The sequence below is a fragment of the Podarcis erhardii genome (genome assembly GCF_964252035.2).
Source record: "Podarcis erhardii genome assembly, chromosome: Z".
Taxonomy (NCBI): domain Eukaryota; kingdom Metazoa; phylum Chordata; class Lepidosauria; order Squamata; family Lacertidae; genus Podarcis; species Podarcis erhardii.
In genome coordinates this window covers 25,414,500-25,434,582 of record NC_138504.1, presented here as the reverse complement: position 1 = coordinate 25,434,582, position 20,083 = coordinate 25,414,500, and the positions used below count along the sequence as shown (strand labels likewise).

General features: G+C 42.6%; 1 protein-coding gene across 1 annotated transcript in view; it reads right to left on the bottom strand.

Annotated features, from left to right (window-relative positions):
• COL4A5 (collagen type IV alpha 5 chain) overlaps positions 1 to 20,083 on the bottom strand; it is a 135,773-nt gene that overhangs the window by 85,453 nt on the left and 30,237 nt on the right. Inside the window, exon 2 of the mRNA XM_081846897.1 lies at positions 1,743 to 1,802. Within this exon, the coding sequence (XP_081703023.1) occupies positions 1,743 to 1,802 (60 nt within the window). The remainder of the gene's footprint in view (positions 1 to 1,742; positions 1,803 to 20,083) is intronic.

Sequence of the window (20,083 nt, the reverse complement as noted above, 5' to 3'; positions counted from 1 at the left end):
TGTTTTTGCATGCAGAAGGTCTCAGGTTCAATCCCTGGTATCTCCAGGGAATAACTCCTGCCTGAAATCCTGGACAACAGCTGCCAGTCCGTGTAGACAATACTGAGCTAGATGGACCTATGTCCTTAATCAGTCAGCTTCCTATGTTCCTAAAGGTGATCTGGAAAGTTTTGGGGTTTCCCCAATTAGCTCCTTTCTTGTTTCTACTCCTCTTATTGGTGTTGCTACTATTTAGTATTTAAGAGAGTTTAAAAAATAGCTTGGAATCTAATGGGAGAAGGAGAAGAGTTTGTTAATACCAGTTGTAAAATGCCATGTTGTTTTCTTACAGTTCTTCCTCAGGGGACTAGTCCAGCATCCTGTTCTCGCAGCAGCCAACTAGGTGCAGGACCTGCGCACAAGAACACTCTTCTGCAGCCATGGAGGCAGAACAGAGCCATCATGGCTAGGAGCCACCTGTAGCGCTCTCCTCCATGAGCAGTTTCCTAAAAATGCTTAGAGAGCATTTTTCTGTTCTGTTCTGTTGTGTTCTGTTGTGTTCTCTGTGGAACATTCTCCTCTCTGAACTGAAGCAGGCACCAAACCAGCTGTCAGTTAGGGTCCTTTTGAACAATTGAATAAAAACAACTCATTTTTTTTTATTCCCTGGCCTTATCTGACTTTTAGCACCAGTTGGTTTAAATTTGCCTTAGGTTGGATATTTTCCTGTTTTGTACATAATGTTTTGTTTCTGCATTTGATCATTTAGTGTGGCAGCACCCAAACTTTGGAACTCCCTGCTTGTTGAGATCAAGCAGGCGCCTTCACTGTACTATTTTTGGCACCTGCCCCAAACATTCCTGTTTAGACAAGCCTATGCAGATGTATAGAAAGTTGAGGTGATTTAATCTGTTTTATTATTTGAACTTTGGTATGTTTTCAAGTAGAGTTGTCCATTTTTTCTCAGTTTTACTATTTTTTTCCCTTTTGTAAAGTGCTTTGAGGTTGTTGGGCTTTTTTTTTTTTACAATCAAGTGGTGTAATTCTTTTTCATGATAATAAATAAATGGGTTTATTCCTGCATTTTTATTAACTCTGCATACAACCTTGAGATTTTATAAACTTTTTTTTTGAAAAAGGAATAGCCTCCCATCTAGACTACTGCAACACACTTTATGTAGTGCTGCCCTTGAATACGGCCCAGAAACTGCATCTAGTGAAAAATGCCACAACCAGGTTCTTGGCTTGAGCAGTAAGAAGAGCCAGTTACGGTGATCTTGAAATTTATGTACTCAATTCAAGGTATCAGTACCAGTACACAAGGCTCCATTCATAGTAGGACCCAAGTACTGAAAGGAATGCTTTCCCTGATCTCCCTCTTTTGTAAGGTATGCAATAATTAATGGATTATATGTATTATAAAGTATCCTATAAATATATTCCATGTGCTTTTAGGTATAATTCATAGAATGTTTAACAATCTGCCTTTGAGACTTAGCCAACTGGCAGGTTACAAATATTTAAATTCCTACAACGATCTTAATTACTAACATTGAAATCTGAACACATTTTTTAGAAACTCTCTATAAACAAATGGTTATATTTTTTTGTTAGAGAAAACAGAGCAGAATATAAATTGTTTTCACTGCTGTGCGGCTTGTCAAATTCTTTTAGTCCAGTGGAGCAAAAACTCTTCAGGATCCAGATATGTTTCCTCCTGCACACACACACACACACACACACACACACACACACCTGCTCACCTTTCCCCCTTTTGTTCCACTACAGTCGCATTTGGATCCTGACGAACATCCATGGCATGCCTAGAAAAGAGAAATAAAAAGAGAACATTAAAAGTTTGCAAAGAACTTTCCCACCCCACCAAATATGTGCTAATGAGGAGGAATTTCAATCGCTTGTTTTATGAACACAGTTTAAGGTTAGCACACTTCATCAGTGGGGGGGGGGGGATCGGGAGTGCAACATGTGAATTTTAATCAGTTAAATGGACTGACCTCACATACTCTTTTAAGAATAATATCAACCCTGAAAGGGGGAGAAATGCAAATCACCTTGCTTCTCCCTTTACAACCTCTCAAAAAAAGAAAGAAAAAACCAAGAAGAAGCAACAACAGCCAAGCCTCGTTTTTCCCTCAAGACAACATTGGATATATTAATTGGATGTTTTTTATCGGAAAATTAATAAAAAAGATTAAAAGAAAAGAAAAGAACACACTCTGATTCATGCCCAGGCCATCCAACACCCTAAGGGTGCTTCTAAATGACCCATTTATTGAGCTTTCACTCTGTTTGCAGGGAGGCAAGAAGTCTTTAGTGTTAAGTTGTGGGTGAACATATCAGACGACACAGCGATTCTTCAAACAGCTCTTGTTTATTCGCAGGCCAGAACAGAACTGAACTGAAGGGTTCAGCCAGCCTGCTTATATAGAGCTCCACTAGAACGCAACAGTAACCATTTTCTGTAACTATCCAATCACTGAATGTCACTTTCGATCCCTTATTTGCATATGTGGACCTGAACCATCTACAGTATCCCCCTGCTGGCCCAGGGTGAGAACTTCAGTACATAACGTTTAGCAAGTGCTTTTCCAGACTCCTCACTGCATTTTACCAGTCACTTTCCTTATCTCAAGAAGTCGGATCTCCTGGGGGAAGCAGGTTTGTTGCACAAGAACTCAAAATCAGCTTTCATTGTGCAACCCGGATGTGCTGGGATGTGACTGAACCACACCTTAAAACAGCAACAGCACCCCCCTGCCTCCCTGATCTTCCCCTGCCTCCACCGGGGTCCCCTCGTATCTGCACAGAAATCTGTTTCCCAAATAATTCTCCTCCCTTCATAATAATCACCCCTCCTTAAATAGACACTGGCTTCCTGTCTATTCCCAAATCTAGTACATGTTCCTTGACCTTGCCTTCAGAGCTCTCCATCGCCTTGCCCCCCCCAACTCTTCTCCCCGCAGCCCTGCCATTCATCTTCACCCTTCTACCCTCCCCTTTCCAAAGCTCTACCTGATACTTCAAGCATCTATAGAAGGGGTCAGCAAACTTTTTCAGCAGGGGGCCAGTCCACTGTCCCTCAGACCTTGTGGGGGGCCAGACTGTATTGGGGGGGGAATGAACAAATTCCTGTGCCCCACAAATAACCCAGAGATGCATTTTAAATAAAAGCACACATTCTACTCATGTAAAAACACCAGGCAGGCCGCACAAATAACCCAGAGATGCATTTTAAATAAAAGGACAAATTCCACTCATGTAAAAACACGCTGACTCCTGATCTGTCTGTGGGCTGGATTGAGAAGGTGATTAGGTCACATCCGGCCCACAGTCCTTAGTTTGCATACCCATGAGCTACAGCAAGTCTCCCTTGCTCCCCATACAACGTATTTTCCGTTCTATAAGATGCACCCGACCATAAGACGCACCTAGTTTTTAGAGGAAGAAAACAAGAAAAAAAATATTCCTAATCAAATGTTGTGCTAAACTATTTAATAAACAACCAAAGGGTTTCATCAGGATACCCTGAACCTTGAAGATACTTATATCACCCCCCACCCCACCCCACACACACCCAAGGAAGCTACTAGGTAGGAGATCAGGACAGCCAAAAGGAAGAACTTTGCACAATGTATGGTTAAAAGACAGAACTTGCTACAAGACTGAACGACAACTACTAGCTTGGGTGACTTCAAAAGGGATTACACAAGGGGCGCTGTGCAGCAATCCCTCTCTGCAAAGCAGGAGGAGAAATGGAAGGGGCTCCATTTCTCCCCCCGCTTTGCTGAAGGGGCGCTGCGCAGCTTTCCCTCTCTGCGCAGTGCCACTCCAGAGAAGCGAAGTCAGAACAGCAAGAGGGATTGCTGCGCAGCGATCCCTCTTGCTGTTCTGGCTTCTGGGATAGCCACGCATTCCTCCTGCTGCCTTGAAGAGGCTTAACACAGCTATCCCACTGCTTTCACTGCACAGCAATCCCTCTTGCTGTTCTGGCTTCAGCGATAGCTGCGCAGCCTGCATTCACTCCATAAGAAACACATTTCCCCTTACTTTTTAGGAGGGAAAAAGTGCATCTTATACAGCAAAAAATACGGTACTTGGAACTGCCTCCCAGGACACCTGTGTGCTGGTGTTTCTTCACATCCAACCCACCTCAAAGCCCACTTTTCCTTTGAGGCCTTTGGCATAACCCTCTCATTCTCACATCTTGCTGTGAAGCCTAAGCATCTGTAATTGAATCCACTGCGTATTGTTTCCATGCTTACACTTGCCCCCCCTTTCTCCATTTTCTCTGCATCAATCTGTTTTTATTATTATTGAAAGCTGCTCAGGGCAGAGGCCTATCCTTGTGCACTCTGAAAAGCACCATGAGAACTGAAGATGAGACACTGCATGTGTAAACATACATGTTTATATGAACACACACATACACACACTGCTATTACACAGGCTTCTGAAGTCATCATGGCTTGTTCTAATCAGTGATTGTTCCATATATATGAACTGTTATGTGAGGCCCACCTAAAAAGTAGTGTGTAACAACTTCTTTTGTTTCATTTGAGAACATGTCACAGCAGACCTTGTAAGAGGAATTCTTTATTCTCTTTCACACGCACAATGGGAAATGCCTCTTCTAAAACAAAACAAGTGTGTGTTGTAAAAAAATCTGTTGCCTGATTAGACAGGCCTTTTAAAACCAACTAAGCCAACCTAACATGTGTCCCCATACATTTCACATTTTCCTGATTACAGGGAAGAAGCAATTTCTTGCAGGTTCTTGCCTTCATTGTTGCACCACTCATGCAGATAGTTCTTTATACTTATTAAACTGGCTGCTTTATTTCTGCACGGACTCAAGAGCCGTATCTTTTTCACCTAGCCAGGAATTGTCGCAATAAGAATGCCAGCCAATAGGTGGCACACCTTGCTCTCAGTCGGAAGATGCAGGTAAGCCAAATCTGTCCAGTTCTGAGGGAAAGAATAACTTCCTCCTCTTCTCTGATGCTTTTGGCACCCAGAGCTAAAAGTACAGTGGTACCTCGGGCTACATACGCTTCAGGTTACATACGCTTCAGGTTACAGACTCCGCTAACCCAGAAATATTATCTCAGGTTAAGAGCTTTGCTTCAGGGTGAGAACAGAAATCGTGCAGCGGTGGTGCAGCGGCAGCAGGAGGCCCCATTTGCTAAAGTGGTGCTTCAGGTTAAGAACAGTTTCAGGTTAAGAACGGACCTCCGGAACGAATTAAGTACTTAACCCGAGGTACCACTGTAAAGTTAATATTCTATTGAAAAATCCAGAGGTGGGAGGCAAGAACAAATGATGGTATGTCACAGCAGCTAGAATTTTGAGCATTTAACTTCAGTGACCTAGGTTCCAGGCAAGTTCATTTTCATATGTGTGTGTGTTTAACTTGTACACTGTTTTTCTACAATGTTGTATATTTTGCTATTGAGTACAGCAGCAGCAACAAAACTCTACAATTTAAAATGAAAATACAAGTTACAATGAAAATACAATTTAAAACTAATAATGATATTTAGTAATCCATTTCAGCTCCTGCAGCCAATCAGAAGTCGCAGAAGCCCCGTCAGACATTCGGCTTCCAAAAATATTTCGCAAACCGGAACAGTCACTTTTGGGTTTGCGGCATTCGGGAGCCAAAATGTTCGAAAACTAAGCTGTTCGAAAACCATGGTACGACTGTATTACAAGATCATTATTTCTTCAGAATGCCAGAAAAAATGTAACCACTCCCAGTTAAAATAAAACATTAGGCGAAGTCGTAAGAGACCAGCAGAAAAAACAGCAAAAAATTTAAATAAAATTACTAAAGGCCATGAATAAAAGATCAATTTGGCAGCCACATTGTGCAATTGTACAAAAAGCACAAATATACAGTGGTACCTCAGGTTACATATGCTTCAAGTTACATACGCTTCAGTCTACAGACTCCGCTAACCCAGAAATAGTGCTTCAGGTTAAGAACAATTTCAGGTTAAGAACGGACCTCTGGAACAAATTAAGTACTTAACCTGAGATATCACTGTAATTAACAATATTAAAGGTAAAGGAACCCCTGACCATTAGGTCCAGTCGTGGCTGACTCTGGGGTTGCGGCACTCATGACTAAGCCGCTTCTGGTGAACCAGAGCAGCACACGGAAACTCCGTTTACCTTCCCGCCAGAGCGGTACCTATTTATCTACTTGCACTTTGACATGCTTTCGAACTGCTAGGTTGGCAGGAGCAGGGACCAAGCAACGGGAGCTCACCCCGTCATGGGGATTTGAACCACCGACCTTCTGATCAGCAAGTCCTAGGCTCTATGGTTTAACCCACAGTGCCACTCGCGTCCCTTAATTAACAATACTGCTAGTCATTTAATTATTGCACTCTGCCTCGGTTGTTCACGTCTAATTGTAGATACTGCTGCCACCCAAATCAATAAGTCTTCTTTGAGTACAGTGGTGCCCCGCAAGACGAATGCCTCGCAAGACGAAAAACCCGCTAGACGAAAGGGTTTTCCGTTTTGGAGGCGCTTCGCAAAACGAATTTCCCTATGGGCTTGCTTTGCAAGACGAAATGTCTTGCGAGTTTTTCCGACTTCCCCCCCTTCCCCCCCTTTTCTAAGCCGCTAAGCCGCTTATTCGCTAAGCCAATAAGCCGCTAAAAGCCGCTAAAAGCCGCTAAAAGCCGCTAGGCCGCTAATAGCGCTAAGCCGCTAAGCCGTCAATGGGCTTGCTTCGCAAGACGAAAAAACCGCTAGACGAAGAGAATCGCGGAACGGATTCTTTTCGTCTTGCGAGGCATCACTGTATTTGTATGTTTTTCCATAAATGAGTAAATATGCATATGTTTCCAGGAGCAGAAATAAACAAGAAAAGGGATTATTTATTCTTCTGGGTGGGTGTGCACCTTTTATGCAACACAGCATATGCTTTAGAGGACTGAGTTCATCCTATGTGAGAAAGAAGGTTTCAAATCTAGAAACCTGCAGATTGCAGGTACTAATTATTATTATTATTATTATCAGAGACACCTTTTTAGTTGATCAGAAAGGTATTGCTCAGCAAATTGATGCCATAGTAACTCAGTACAGCAATGAGCGAAACAGAATGCCTGTTTACAAAGAAACTTGTCATACTCTGGAAAGTGTAAAAAACCCAGCCTTTTAAACTATTAACCGAATCAATGGTTAGATCTCTCTCGCTGAAGTTTATCCCCCTTCATAACAGCACCCACCCCCTGAAGACTCAGTGAAGGGTAAATAAGCCTGCACAAAGCTGCTCAAAGTCACAATTAAGATTTTATTTTATTTTTTTAACACAAATCCACAGCAGACAATACCTAAGGACCAACTGCTGTGTCACAAAACAGAGACCAGCATTTCAAGCTGCCAGAAAATTTCACCAGACAGGCAGGAGGTTCAAATACGTGGAGCAGGAGACAGAGAAAGAGCAGAACGGTAGAGTTGGAAGGGATCTCAAGGATCTTCTAGTCCAACCCCCTGCAATGCTAATGAATCCCTGACAAATGGCTACTCAACCTTTAAAAAACCAACAACAATAAAGGAGAGACCACAATCTCTTGAGGTAGTCCATTCCAGCGTCTAACAGTTCCTACTGACAGAAAGCATCTTCCTGATGCTTAGTCGGAATCTCCTTCCTTGTAACTAGTATCTGTTGGTTCAGAACCAACCTCTGGAGGAACACAAAACAAACTTGCTCCATCTTCCATGTGACAGCCTTTCAGATACAGTGGTGCCTCGCAAGACGAAAAGAATCCGTTCCGCGATTCTCTTCGTCTAGCGGTTTTTTCGTCTTGCGAAGCAAGCCCATTGACGGCTTAGCGGATTAGCGCTATTAGCGGTTTAGCGGCTTTTAGCGGCTTAGCGGATAAGCGGCTTAGAAAAAGGGGGGGGGGGAACCCTGCAGGAAATCGCAAGACATTTTCGTCTTGCGAAGCAAGCCCATAGGAAATTTGTTTTGCGAAGCACCTCCAAAACGGAAAACTCTTTCGTCTAGCGAGTTTTCCATCTTGCGAGGCATTCGTCTTGCGGGGCACCACTGTATTTGAAGATTGCTGTCATAGTACCTCTCAGTCTTCTCTTCTCCAGGCTAAACATATCCAACTCCATCAACTATTTCTCATAAGGCATTTTATCATCTTGGACACCTGCCAATGCACACATTCCAGCTTGTCAACACCCTTCTTAAACTGTGGTACCCAGAACTGGACACAATAATCTAGGTGGAGTCTGACCAAAGCAGAATAAAGTGGTACTATTAGTTCCCTTGAACTGGACGCTATACTTCTGTTGATGCAGCCTAGAATAGCATTAGCTTTCTTTGGTGTTGCATCATGCTGTTGACTCATGTGGTCTATGAAGATCCTTTTCACATGCACTACAGTCAAACGAGGTATCCCCTATCTCTGATTATTCTGATCTACTCTGATTATTCCTGCCTAAGTGCAGAACCTGAACATTTGTCCCTAATGAAATTCATTTTGTTAGTTTTGGGCCAATTCTCCAGCAAATTGATGTCATAGTAACGAAGTACAGCAATGAGCGAAACAGAATGCCCATTTACAAAGAATGCGAAGGTCACATTGAATCCTCATTTTATTTTCTGATGTATTAGCTATGCCTTCCAGTCATCTGCAAATTTGGTAAGCATCCCTTCTATTCCTTCATTCAAACCATTTATAAAGATGCTAAGCAACACCAAGCCCAGAACAGAACCCTATGGTACCCCACTTGTCACTTTTTCCAGGATGGCAAGAAACCATTGTTGAGCACACTTTGGGTTCAGCTACAAATCCACCTAACAGTCACTTAGTCCACATATTACCAGCTTCTCTATGAGAATATCAAGGGGGGATTTTGTCAAAAGTCTTACTGAAATGAAGACACACTACATCCACAGCAATCCCTTGATCCACCAGTCATGTAACTCTACCAAAAAGAAGAAAAATGAAAGAAATGAGATTTGTCTGGCATGACTTGTTTTTGAGAAATCCATGCTGGATCTCAGTAATCACAGCATCCTTTTCTAAGTGCTCACATGCTGTTTAAAACAACTCAAGCTGACTAGTTAGTAATTGCCTGGGTCCTCTCCTCCCTACCTTTTTGAATATAGTGACATTTGCCCAGCTGCAGTCCACAGGGACCTCACCTGTTCTTCAACAATTTCCAAAAATTATAGACAGAGGCTCTTTGATTACCGTATTTTTCACTCCATAAGACACACTTTTTTCCTCCTAAAAAGTAAGGGGAAATGTCTGTGCATCTTATGGAACAAATGCCTATGGATGGCGGGGGGATCCTGCTGCAGCCACAAGCAGAGGATCCATGGTTCCCCTTCCTTCCCTCCTCCGCGGCTCGCTTTGAAGCAGCAAAAAGGGAGAGGAGCCGCTTACATGGGTGCAGCAAAGCTTTTCAGCGAGCTGAGCAGGGGAGGAGGGAGAGGAGGAGAGCCATCTCGCTTTAAAGGAGCAAAGTGGGAAAGGAGAGGAGAGGAGCTGCTTACACGGGTGTAAGCGGCTCCTGTCCAGTTGGCTCCTTTAAAGCAACCGTGCTCTCTTTCCCCCCCCTCCTCCCCGCTCAGCTCGCTGAAAAGCTTCTTCCCCACACACCCCACGCGTGCTCCTTGTCCCTTCAGTGTTTTTCCTTCCCTCCCCACTTAAAATGTGGTTACAAAGCATGGGTCCGCAGGATTTTTGCATTGGGTCACCCCAAATTCACCATCAGATCACATATCATGTCCGTGGCTACAGCCTGCACCAAAAAAAATCACGCACCCACTGTTGCCTGGGGCCGCAATGGTGCAAAAACGTGGTTACAAAGCACGGATCCACATGGATTCTCAGGATCTTTGCATTGGCTCACCCCAAACTCACCGTCAAATCACATGTCTGTGGCCACAGCATGAACCACAAAAATCATACATGTGCTGTTTCATTCAGAATATTTTTTTCTTGTTTTCCTCCTCTAAAAACTAGGTGCGTCTTATCATCTGGCGGACCTTACGGAGCGAAAAATACGGTACGTCTGCAAGTTCCTTTCGTACCTTTGGATGCAGTTCATCAGGCTCTGGAGACATGAATTAATTTGAAGTAGTTAAAAGTTCATAGCCATCTTCAGTGGGTATGCAAAAGAAGTTTCACAAACATACTGCAAATGGATCAACCTCTAAAGGTATGAAACAGGATGTAAAATGTTTCCCCATTTTGGCCTCCATGTCCTGAGTTGCAGAACATTATAGAACAAAAAAAACTAAGAACATAAGAAGAGGCTGCTGGTTCAGGCCAATGGCCCATATCTCCCAGCATCCTGTTCTTACAGTGGCCAACTAGATGCCTCAAGTGAGAAACCCAAAAGCACCCAAGCACAGGAACACTCCTCTTCTGTAGTATTCAGAGGCACTGCTGCCTCTGACTGTGAAGGCAGAGCACAGACATCATGGCTAATAGCCACTGATATCTTTCTCCTCCATAAACTTGGCTAATATGCCTTTAAAGCCATCTATGGGTCATTGCACGTCAGTTCAATGCGGTCATGCCACCCACCGTCTCGGATTTTGATGAAACTTGGTGTACACCCTTCCCTTGTGGTTGAAGGAAACCCCGTTAGATTTTCCCCCTCTATCTCAAATGGTTTTAATTTTGTAGCACTTCAAAATTTCTTGAAATCTGTGTTTCTGTCCCTCTTGAGATCTTCGGCCTTGTGTGCATTTTATATGTTTTCTCCATAACCAATGATCAGCACTCAAAAGATTTTATAAATGCCTTAAAAATGTATAAATGTAGGGGTTTTTTTGTGAAAAATGAGGTTTAGAAAACCTAAATTTTCAGCATGAGGGCACGATGGAATCAAAAGTTTTTGATGGTGAAAATTATTGTAAAGACATGCTCTTTCTCAACAAAGAATGTCTTCTAACAATTTTTTATGTTTTTTGGACATCTTGGGGGGGAAATAGCTACTGGGTAAAACTACAATCTTACAATCCATAGCTGTAATAGAAAAAATTAATGAAACAAAGTTGTTCATCTTAAAATCTAAAATAATATTGGTTATTACAGGGTTGTTGTTTTTTCAAAAGTGCAGGCTTGTTTTTCAGTTTGGGGGTATTTAAAACTATGAAAATTGGCTATATCGTGAAATCAATCTAAAAAAAAAATTAGTCAGACACTTTAAATGCTGACATGTAAGGAAATAAGACCTAGCAAGAAAAAGATTAAAAGAATGTAAAATTATGCATTATATTCAATTATGAGTACATCAAATTAGGCTTAAATTATTTAAAAAATAATTATTCATTTTAGAAATACAAAATATGAGACATTTAAAAATGTTTTCTGAGACTGCAGTTCAGAGAAGTCTTTCGTATATGCAAGATGTGTATGCTATTATGAGGTGAGGGGAGAGACACGGCCTTCTTCCATCTGCCTTAACCCGCCCCCCCTAGCCCTAGCCCTGGGAGTCCTTATAAGGAAGCTGTGCCTTGATCAAAACCACTGAAACACTAGATGAGTTCATTGATGATCTAACAGATAAAATAGAACGTTTGATTCCTCATTCTTTCATAGCTAAGTCACAGTCTTCCTTCCTTAAAAATTTAAAAGAAAACCTTCCTTCACACACTGCCTTTATTCTACTAGATTTCAGTGAAAACTTTTCATTCATCACCCAAGATGAGGTACAAGGGTACCACTGGATTTCTGATTATAGTACTTAGTATCCTGTGGTAGTGCCGGGGGTTTTTTTAAGATTCATTTCACGATACAGTGGTACCTCGGGTTACAGACGCTTCAGGTTACATATGCTTCAGGTTACATACCCTGGTAACCCAGAAATAGTACCTCGGGTTAAGAACTTTGCTTCAGGATGAGAACAGAAATCATGCTCTGGCAGCGCGGCAGCGAGACCCCATTAGCTAAAGTAGTGCTTCAGGTTAAGAACAGTTTCAGGTTAAGAACGGACCTCTGGAACAAATTTAGTTCTTAACCCGAGGTTACCAATGTATAGCCAGTTTTCATAGTTATAAATACCCCCAAACTGAAAAACAAGCCTGCAGTTTTGGGGAAAAAACTACACCCTGTAATAACCAATATTATTTTAGATTTTAAGATGAACAACTTTGTTTCATTAATTTTTTCTATTACAGCTATGGATTGTAGGAAAGTTGTACCCTGTAGCCATCTCCCCCCCCCCCCCCAAGATATCCAAAATACATAAAATTTTGTTAGAAGACATAAGATACCCATAAATTTTATTCTTTGTTGAGAAAGAGCATGTCTTTGCAATAATTTTCACCTTCAAAAATTTTGATTCCACCGTGCCCTCACGCTGAAAATTTAGGTTCTCTAAACCTTATTTTACCACCAAAAAAACTACATTTATACATTTTTTAAGGCATTTATAAAATCTTTTGAGTGCTGGTGTATTTTTCCCTGAAATCCTCATCATGTTATTGAGCTCTGTGTAAAATTTCAAAGAGATCTGATCATTGGTTGTGGAGAAAAAATGCACACAAGGCCAAGGATCTCAAGAGGGACAGAAACACAGATTTCACGAAACTTTGAAGTGCTATAAAATTAAAACCATTTGAGATAGAGGCGGGAAATGTAAGGGGGTTTCTTTCAACCATAAGGGAAGGGTGTATACCAAGTTTCATCAAAATCTGAGATGGTGGTTGGCGAAACCCTTGTTTTTTGCGTTGATTTGATGTGGAATGACCCCTATCTTGGTGGCCATCCTGCCTTCTGTGGAAGCGAGTTATGTACCGTATTTTTTGCTCTATAAGACGCACATTTTCCACTCCAAAAATTAAGGGGAAATGTGTGTGCGTCTTATGGAGTGAATGCTGGCTCCTTGGCTTCAGCGCCGCTGAAGCGCAGTGGGAGCGGTCCTGCTACTCCGGAGGCTTCGCGTTGCTTTCGCTGAAGCCTGGAGAGCGAGAGAGGTCAGTGCGCACTGACCCCTCTCGCTCTCCAGGTTTCAAAGATAGCCACCTGAAGCCTCCGGAGCGCGGCGGGAGCACCTCCACTGCGCTTCGGAGGCTTCGGGTTCCTTTCGCTAAAGGGTAGGTGCCCCTTCAGCTAAGGCGCAGCGTGCCTTAAGCTAAGCGGGAGGACAAATGTTAGGGGCTCCGTTTCTCCTGCCGCTTTGCTGAAGGGGTGCTGCGCAGAGAGGGGGATAATTTTTTTTCTTGTTCTCCCCCTCTAAAACAAGGTGCGTCCTATGGTCGGGTGCGTCCTATAGAGCAAAAAATACGGTAGTTAAAATATGCACACCGTGAATAAGTACTTTATTTGATCTGAGAGTAGCTCATTTGGTAGAGCATGAGACTCTTAATCTGGGGGTCATAGTTTTGATCCCCACGTTGGGCAAAATATTCTTGCATTGCAGTGAGTTGGATTAGATGATGCTTGTTGCCCATTCCAACTTTACAATTCTGTGATTCTGAATCTTTTCTTCCTCCCAAAATTAAGCCCCATCTTCAAGTAGCCGAATAACCATCCTCTTCCATGTTCAGAACTCATCAGGCAAGATGGCTAATTTTTGTATTTTGCCAAAACACATGAAATTTTAGATGGTCCTGATTAATCAAGATAACCCTGACCTTTTAGGGGATTTTGAGAACTTATTAATTTCCCTGAAGGCTTCCTACGCTTAATAAAAAACAGGAGAAGCTGTTATTACAACAGCATCTGCAGCTAGAATAACATGTTGATGCCATTTACCCACATGAGGCGGCACAGTTAAGCCTGCAAACCTTGAGAGGATTAAAAATAAGGGGAGGGGGAGTACTCAACCTGCGAAAAAGAACATTTTGTACGAAATTAATTATCAGACAAAGCAGGCAAGCAAAACCATCTTGCTACATCTCCACTCTCTCCGTGCTTGAACAATCTTCCTCTTTCACCAAACCCAAACTAAAAAGGTGTGACCTATTGCCTACCTGGCTAGCATGGGAAATGCCCTGGCTCACAGCCTATGCAAACCATTGTGTCTCTAAGCAAAAATAAAGAAGTGGCTTCACCTGCACAAACCTGAGAAAGACACGGTGGGAGGTGAGGAGATGTTCGCTGCTGCTTTCTCCAGCAAAAAAGGGTTGTTTTTTTTCAACTTTTACCTGTCTGCACAAGGCAACCAGCATTTTGGGGATTTAGCCTCCCTCCCTTTAGATTCACTTCTCCAGGTTAAACCTAAGAAAAACTTGGCTGCTGGTTCAGACCCATATTGTCCTGTTCTTACACAGTGGCCAAATAGATGCCTCTGCAAAGCCCACAGCTTGCTCTTTAACCCTTCCTCATCTTGATCATCTTCTTTTAAGACAGTAGTACCTTGGGTTAAGTACTTAATTCGTTCCGGAGGTCCATTCTTAACCTGAAACTGTTCTTAACCTGAAGCACCACTTTAGCTAATGGGGCCTCCTGCTGCTGCCACGCCGCCGGAGCACGATTTGTGTTCTCATCCTGAAGCAAAGTTCTTAACCTGAGGTACTATTTCTGAGTTAGCGGAGTCTGTAACCTGAAGTGTATGCAACCTGAAGCGTATGTAACCCGAGGTACCATTGTACTCTGGATTGCCAATGTTCTTAAAATGCATCACCTGTAACCTGCCAAAAATCAGGACCCAGCTATCCATATTTATATGGTGCAGGTCTTAGGTGAGGCATCAAGGGCCTAAAACCACGGCAGTAGCACCCAAACCCCTGTGTCACGGGGGCAGCTCTCAGGTAGAGAGAACATCCAGCTTGATCTCTACTGCACTGCAGCCACTCCCTGCCCCCGGGTAATACCTAGAGATGGAACTATAGGTTTTGTCAGCCTAACCTAGCCAGACCAGGAGACTTGCTGTTGGTTCTTCAGTTGCCTTATATGACTTGTTCTAGGCCTGAGTCCTCAGTCTGAGAAACTCTTTTGTGACTGAAAGTCCTAAAAAGACTCCTCGTGCCAAACCTCTCTTCCTGCCAGTTTGCTCCAGAACTTGACCACCAATCCATGTTAAACCAGGTTGTCTGAGCTGCAGCTCAGAAATAGAGTACATGTTTTGGGTGCCCATGGGTTGGTGCATGGAAAGACACAAGGTAGCAGTTGTCACTTCCCACTAGATGAACCATAATCTCCAGATTCCTAGGTTTCCTTTTTGCTTTAAAATATCTAACATTTGCAAAATCTGAAATTTAAAGCAAAAGACATAGGAAATACAGTGGTACCTCAGGTTACAGATGCTTCAGGTTACAGACTCAGCTAAACCAGAAATGGTACCTCGGGTTAAGAACTTTGCTTCAGGATGAGAACAGAAATCGTGCAGCGGCGGCGCAGCAGCAGCAGGAGGCCTCATTAGCTAAAGTGGTGCTTCAGGTTAAGAACAGTTTCAGGTTAAGAACGGACTTCTGGAACAAATTAAGTTCTTAACCCAAGGTACCACTGCATTCTCTTTTTTTGCATGTGTGAGAAACTAAAATACTCCCCCTTTCAGTGCTTAATTCCTTCACCCCGACAGAATAACTGCTTTGGTGCCTGTGTTGCCAGTTCAGTCTGCAGCAACATCAGAAAGGGCTGGAAAGTCTGTAGAGCTGCTGCCAGTCAGTGTGGACAATACTGAGCTAGATGGACCAGTGATGTATAAAGGCAGCCTCCCATGTTCCTGTGATTGTTTCCCATCTGCTCTGGACTCCAGCTACTGGCCTGTTTGGAACATACCATTTGCTACCCAAGACCCATCTTTAGAGTAGCCTACAATTATTGCTAAGTGCCCAAATTAGTTGTGCGGCAATGTGCATTTATGGAAGCAGGCTTATACCATAATCAGGCCACTGATCTTAGTCCATGATTGTCAGCAGGCTTCCAATATCTTACCGAGGGGTGCTTCCAAGGCATGCTAGCTGAGATCTTCTAACTGGAAATGCTTGGAACTGAACCTGGAACCATCTGCATGCATGAAAAGCCTGTGCTTTACTACTGCTCCATGGGGTTCTATTAATCTCTGGCCGCCTTTCAGTTAAAACCATTAAATATAGATATATCAGTCTGGGAAAACTTTCGTAAAGCAAAGGAAATGCCAACATTTAAGAGGAGTTTATGGAACACCTGGGGATCGGACAAACAACAGTTTGGTAGTATATGTGCATGCATGCAATACCTTGCATGTAAACCTAAGGAAAGAGTGAGGGCCGTTTGGAGAAATGAGAAACCAAGCAAACAAATGCCAAACTGTTTAAGTCCTCTTTGTCCAGCTGGTCTCCTGTAAACAGCTTACATTGCATTGCTGATGGATCAAACTCCTCCACCACCACATTAATGATGCAATGATTAAGCGACCTGATGCAAAAGCCACAAAACAATGATATTTATCTACAAAAAGATATTGGCCTTCCATCATCCCTGACACCAGCCAAACTGCCCGAAGAGGAGGGGAGCTGGAATCCATCTGGAGAGCAGCACATTGGATAACCATGATCTGTCACAAGAGGTGGGGAACCTTTGGCCCTCCAGATGGTGCTGAACTGCATCTTGCGTCAGTTCCAATCAGCATGGCCAGTACTCAAGGCCGATTGGAATTCTAGTTAAACAGCATCTGGAAGGCCAAATGCTCCATAACCCTGATCTACCAGCAAGGATTATCAGCAGAGAGAGGTTTGTGCTGTGTGTGCCAAGTACTGCAACAGGGATAGGGAAGCGGTGGCCCTACACAAGTTGCGGACTACAACGTCCATCTTCCCCAATCCCATTTGAGGGTTGGTGGGATTCATCTGGATTGCCTCATCCCTCTCTTATTTTGTTCATTTAACAAAATGTATATATACCTCTTGATAGTTAAAAAATAGTATCGAAGCAATTTACAAAAATATAAAACATTACAATTATTGATGAAGTTAAAAAATAAATATTTAAATGATAATCCAGAAAATGATTAAAATCAGCAGCTAAAAAGAAATAAAACACATGTAACTTCTATTTATCTGGATACACATACCCTTCAACATTTCTCCGATGAAAATAGAGATGTCCTATTCCATAATGCTAATTTTACTATTTATACCCCACACATCTTACTAGGTTGCCCCAGTCACTCTGGGCATCTTTGAACATATATAAAAATATAATAAAACATAAAACACTATTTTTTAAAAAAGCTTTCCCTATACTGGATTGCCTTCAGATGGCTCAGGGATTGGATAACTCCATACCCTCCAACATTTCTCCAATGAAAATGGGGACATCCTAAGAAAAACCGGACATTCCGGGATCAAATCAGAAACTGGGACAGCTTCCCTAAATCAGGAAAATAGGGACACTTGGAGGGTCTGGGATAGACTCACCCAAACAAAAATGTTCTAAGCAGGTGCAGGGAAAAGTACAGTAATGGCTCCTGCCTGATGTCAGAGTTTCAGAGTTCCCAGAGTTTCAGAGTATGTGCTGCCATACTAAAATACCAATTTATTATAAATGTGGTATAAATATTATGTAGCAGCTTTAACAGTACCAGTTCTGCTGATTAAAGCAGTTGGTGGGGGCAAATATGGTGTAAGGTGATCCCACAAGCTGTTAATAGCTTTATATATTGAAAAACAAAGCATGTTCAGGTAAAGTCTGGCAGCCTCCAATGCATAAAGTCACCGGTAAGAACTTTATTAAGAATGTGAAATTATGCTCTAGGTCTAAGCTATGGAAGTGAGAAACACAGTACAACAGGATAACGGAGACTGGCTAGAGCTTACAGGTACTTGTAGATATATAAAATGAGGTATATGGTCAAAAGTGTGGTATTCCTCAAATATTTGCTGAAGGTCTTACTCCATGATCCTCTCCAAGCACTTCACTAAAAACTCACTCAACTGTGCGATCAAGGGGATTTAGTGCGCCAGCATTTATACTCTCCATTCAACAGCCGAAATGGGGTCTGACACATTAGTTTGTATCTGAAGAAGTAAAAAGCTACGGTATTCTCCTCCCCACTTCCTCTCACAAAAGAGACCCTGAAGGGCTCTTCTCTATGTACACACATTAACTGACTCTGCTCACTTCAAAAGAAAGGCATTTTGCTCAGACCAAGAAGACATGGAGCCAAAACCCACCCATTTCTGTATAGAGCTGCAATAAGATTTTCCTCCATGGATGAAAAAGATGAAAGAGTTTCCTGGAAAGCACAGAAACTTCACCAGTTTTTCTCTGCCTCACAGAGATCAAGTGTATTTAGCCAGCCCTTGTGGCATTTATAACCTATAATATGCTTTGTAATTAGCCAGTTCACTTATTGGTCAAAGAGTTCTTACAAGTAATTAAAGTGATTATACACATCCCATGTGGTTGTGGCTCTATCAGATGTGCATCTTGCTGGAAGTCATATGGCAAAGATCATGTCAAACCAGGAGGGGTCCGGGTCCAGCATAATAGAAGGGCTTAGAAGCAGCTTGAGACGGGGCATGATTATTGCAATGGCAGGTGAGAAAAAGTAGTGATGATTAGCTATCTTCACACCTTGCCTTCCTGGAGGCTTCTGAGAAAGTATAGGACCATGTGTGCAGCCTGGGAGTCATTTTGGATTCACAGCTGTCCATGGAAGCGCAGGTCAGTTCTGTGTCCAGGGCAGCTGTCTACCAGTTCCATCTGGTACGCCTACCTGCCTGCAGACTGTTTCACCCTGGTTTTCTCCCGCTTGGACTACTGCAATGCATTCTATGTGGGGCCACGTTTGAAGGTGACACGGAAACTACAACTAATCCAGAATGTGACAGCCTCACTGGTGACTGGGAGCAGCCACTGGGACCATATAACACCGGTCCTGAAAGGCTCCCTGTATGTTTTCAAGCACAATTCAGTGTCTTTGTGCTGACCTTTAAAGCCCTAAACAGCCTCAGCCCTGTATACCTGAAGGAGCATCCCCACCCTCATCGTTCAGTCAGGACACTGTGGGGCCTCTGGTGGTTTCCCTCACTGTAAGAAGTAAAGCTACAGGGAATCAGGCAGAGGGTCTTCTCAGTAGTGGCTCCCACCCTGTAGAATGCCCTCCCATCAGATGTAAAAGAGATAAACAACTACATGACTTTTAAAAGACATCTGAAAGCAGCCATGTCAGATGGGCAGGGTACAAATAAAATAATTATAATAATTATAATTATTGAGAAGTCTGAATTGAATGTTGGAATGTACAGTACATGGCTTTCCACACTGATGGAAATAACACATATGCAAGGCTGAGAAAATCTACTCTTTCCCTTTCACATAGACATGATTAAGTAACTCAGTCCTGTGAATTTCCAAGGTGCTGAGAGTCCCTAAGGAAAATGGGTGAAATAAATTTTTGCTCCTTTTACTGATGGGGGTGGGGGTTAGATATCAAATTTCAGAAAGAACTCTGAAGTACTGTATGCAATCCTTGAGTTAACTTGTGATTTAAACCTCTAAATCTGGGTTAACGATTGTTGCTAGTCACCTATGATTCATCTCTGAACATCTCTATTATCTGAATGGCAGCAGCATATTTAGCATGCCTGATTTAGCATGAGGAAGACATAAGGCAATCCTTATAGAGAAGGCCAACAGCAACCACTTTACAAGAACTCAATAGTCCTTGGAGACTTCCGACTCAAGGGGGTCCTGGGAACACCACTGGATCCCAGAACTGCATTATCAAATCTCTAAGCACAGTGTCAAAGCTTGCTGGAAAGGCCTTTTAAAAGTTCAGCTGTCCCAAATCATCTGTAAATAAAGAGCCACTAAAGTTACCAATGCACCTCACAACATCAGTTTGAAAACCAACCAAGGAGGACATTTTTTTAAAAAATTCTGCAGTGGGAAGGAGTGCCTGGAAGCAACCCTAAAGGCAAACCTGTCACTTCTTAGTTTATTTCTTTTTATTTATTTATTACATTTATATAGCAACTTTATCTTCCAAGGATCTCAAAGTGGTGTACATGATTCTCCTCGTTCCTCACAACAACCCTGTGAGGTAGGTTAGCCTAAGAGATGGTGATTGGGCCAAGGTCACCCAGTAAGCTTTAAGGCTGAGTGGGGATTTGAACCCTAGTCCAGTACCAGCTGATATATCCATGCAAGTGTTGGGGATCCAT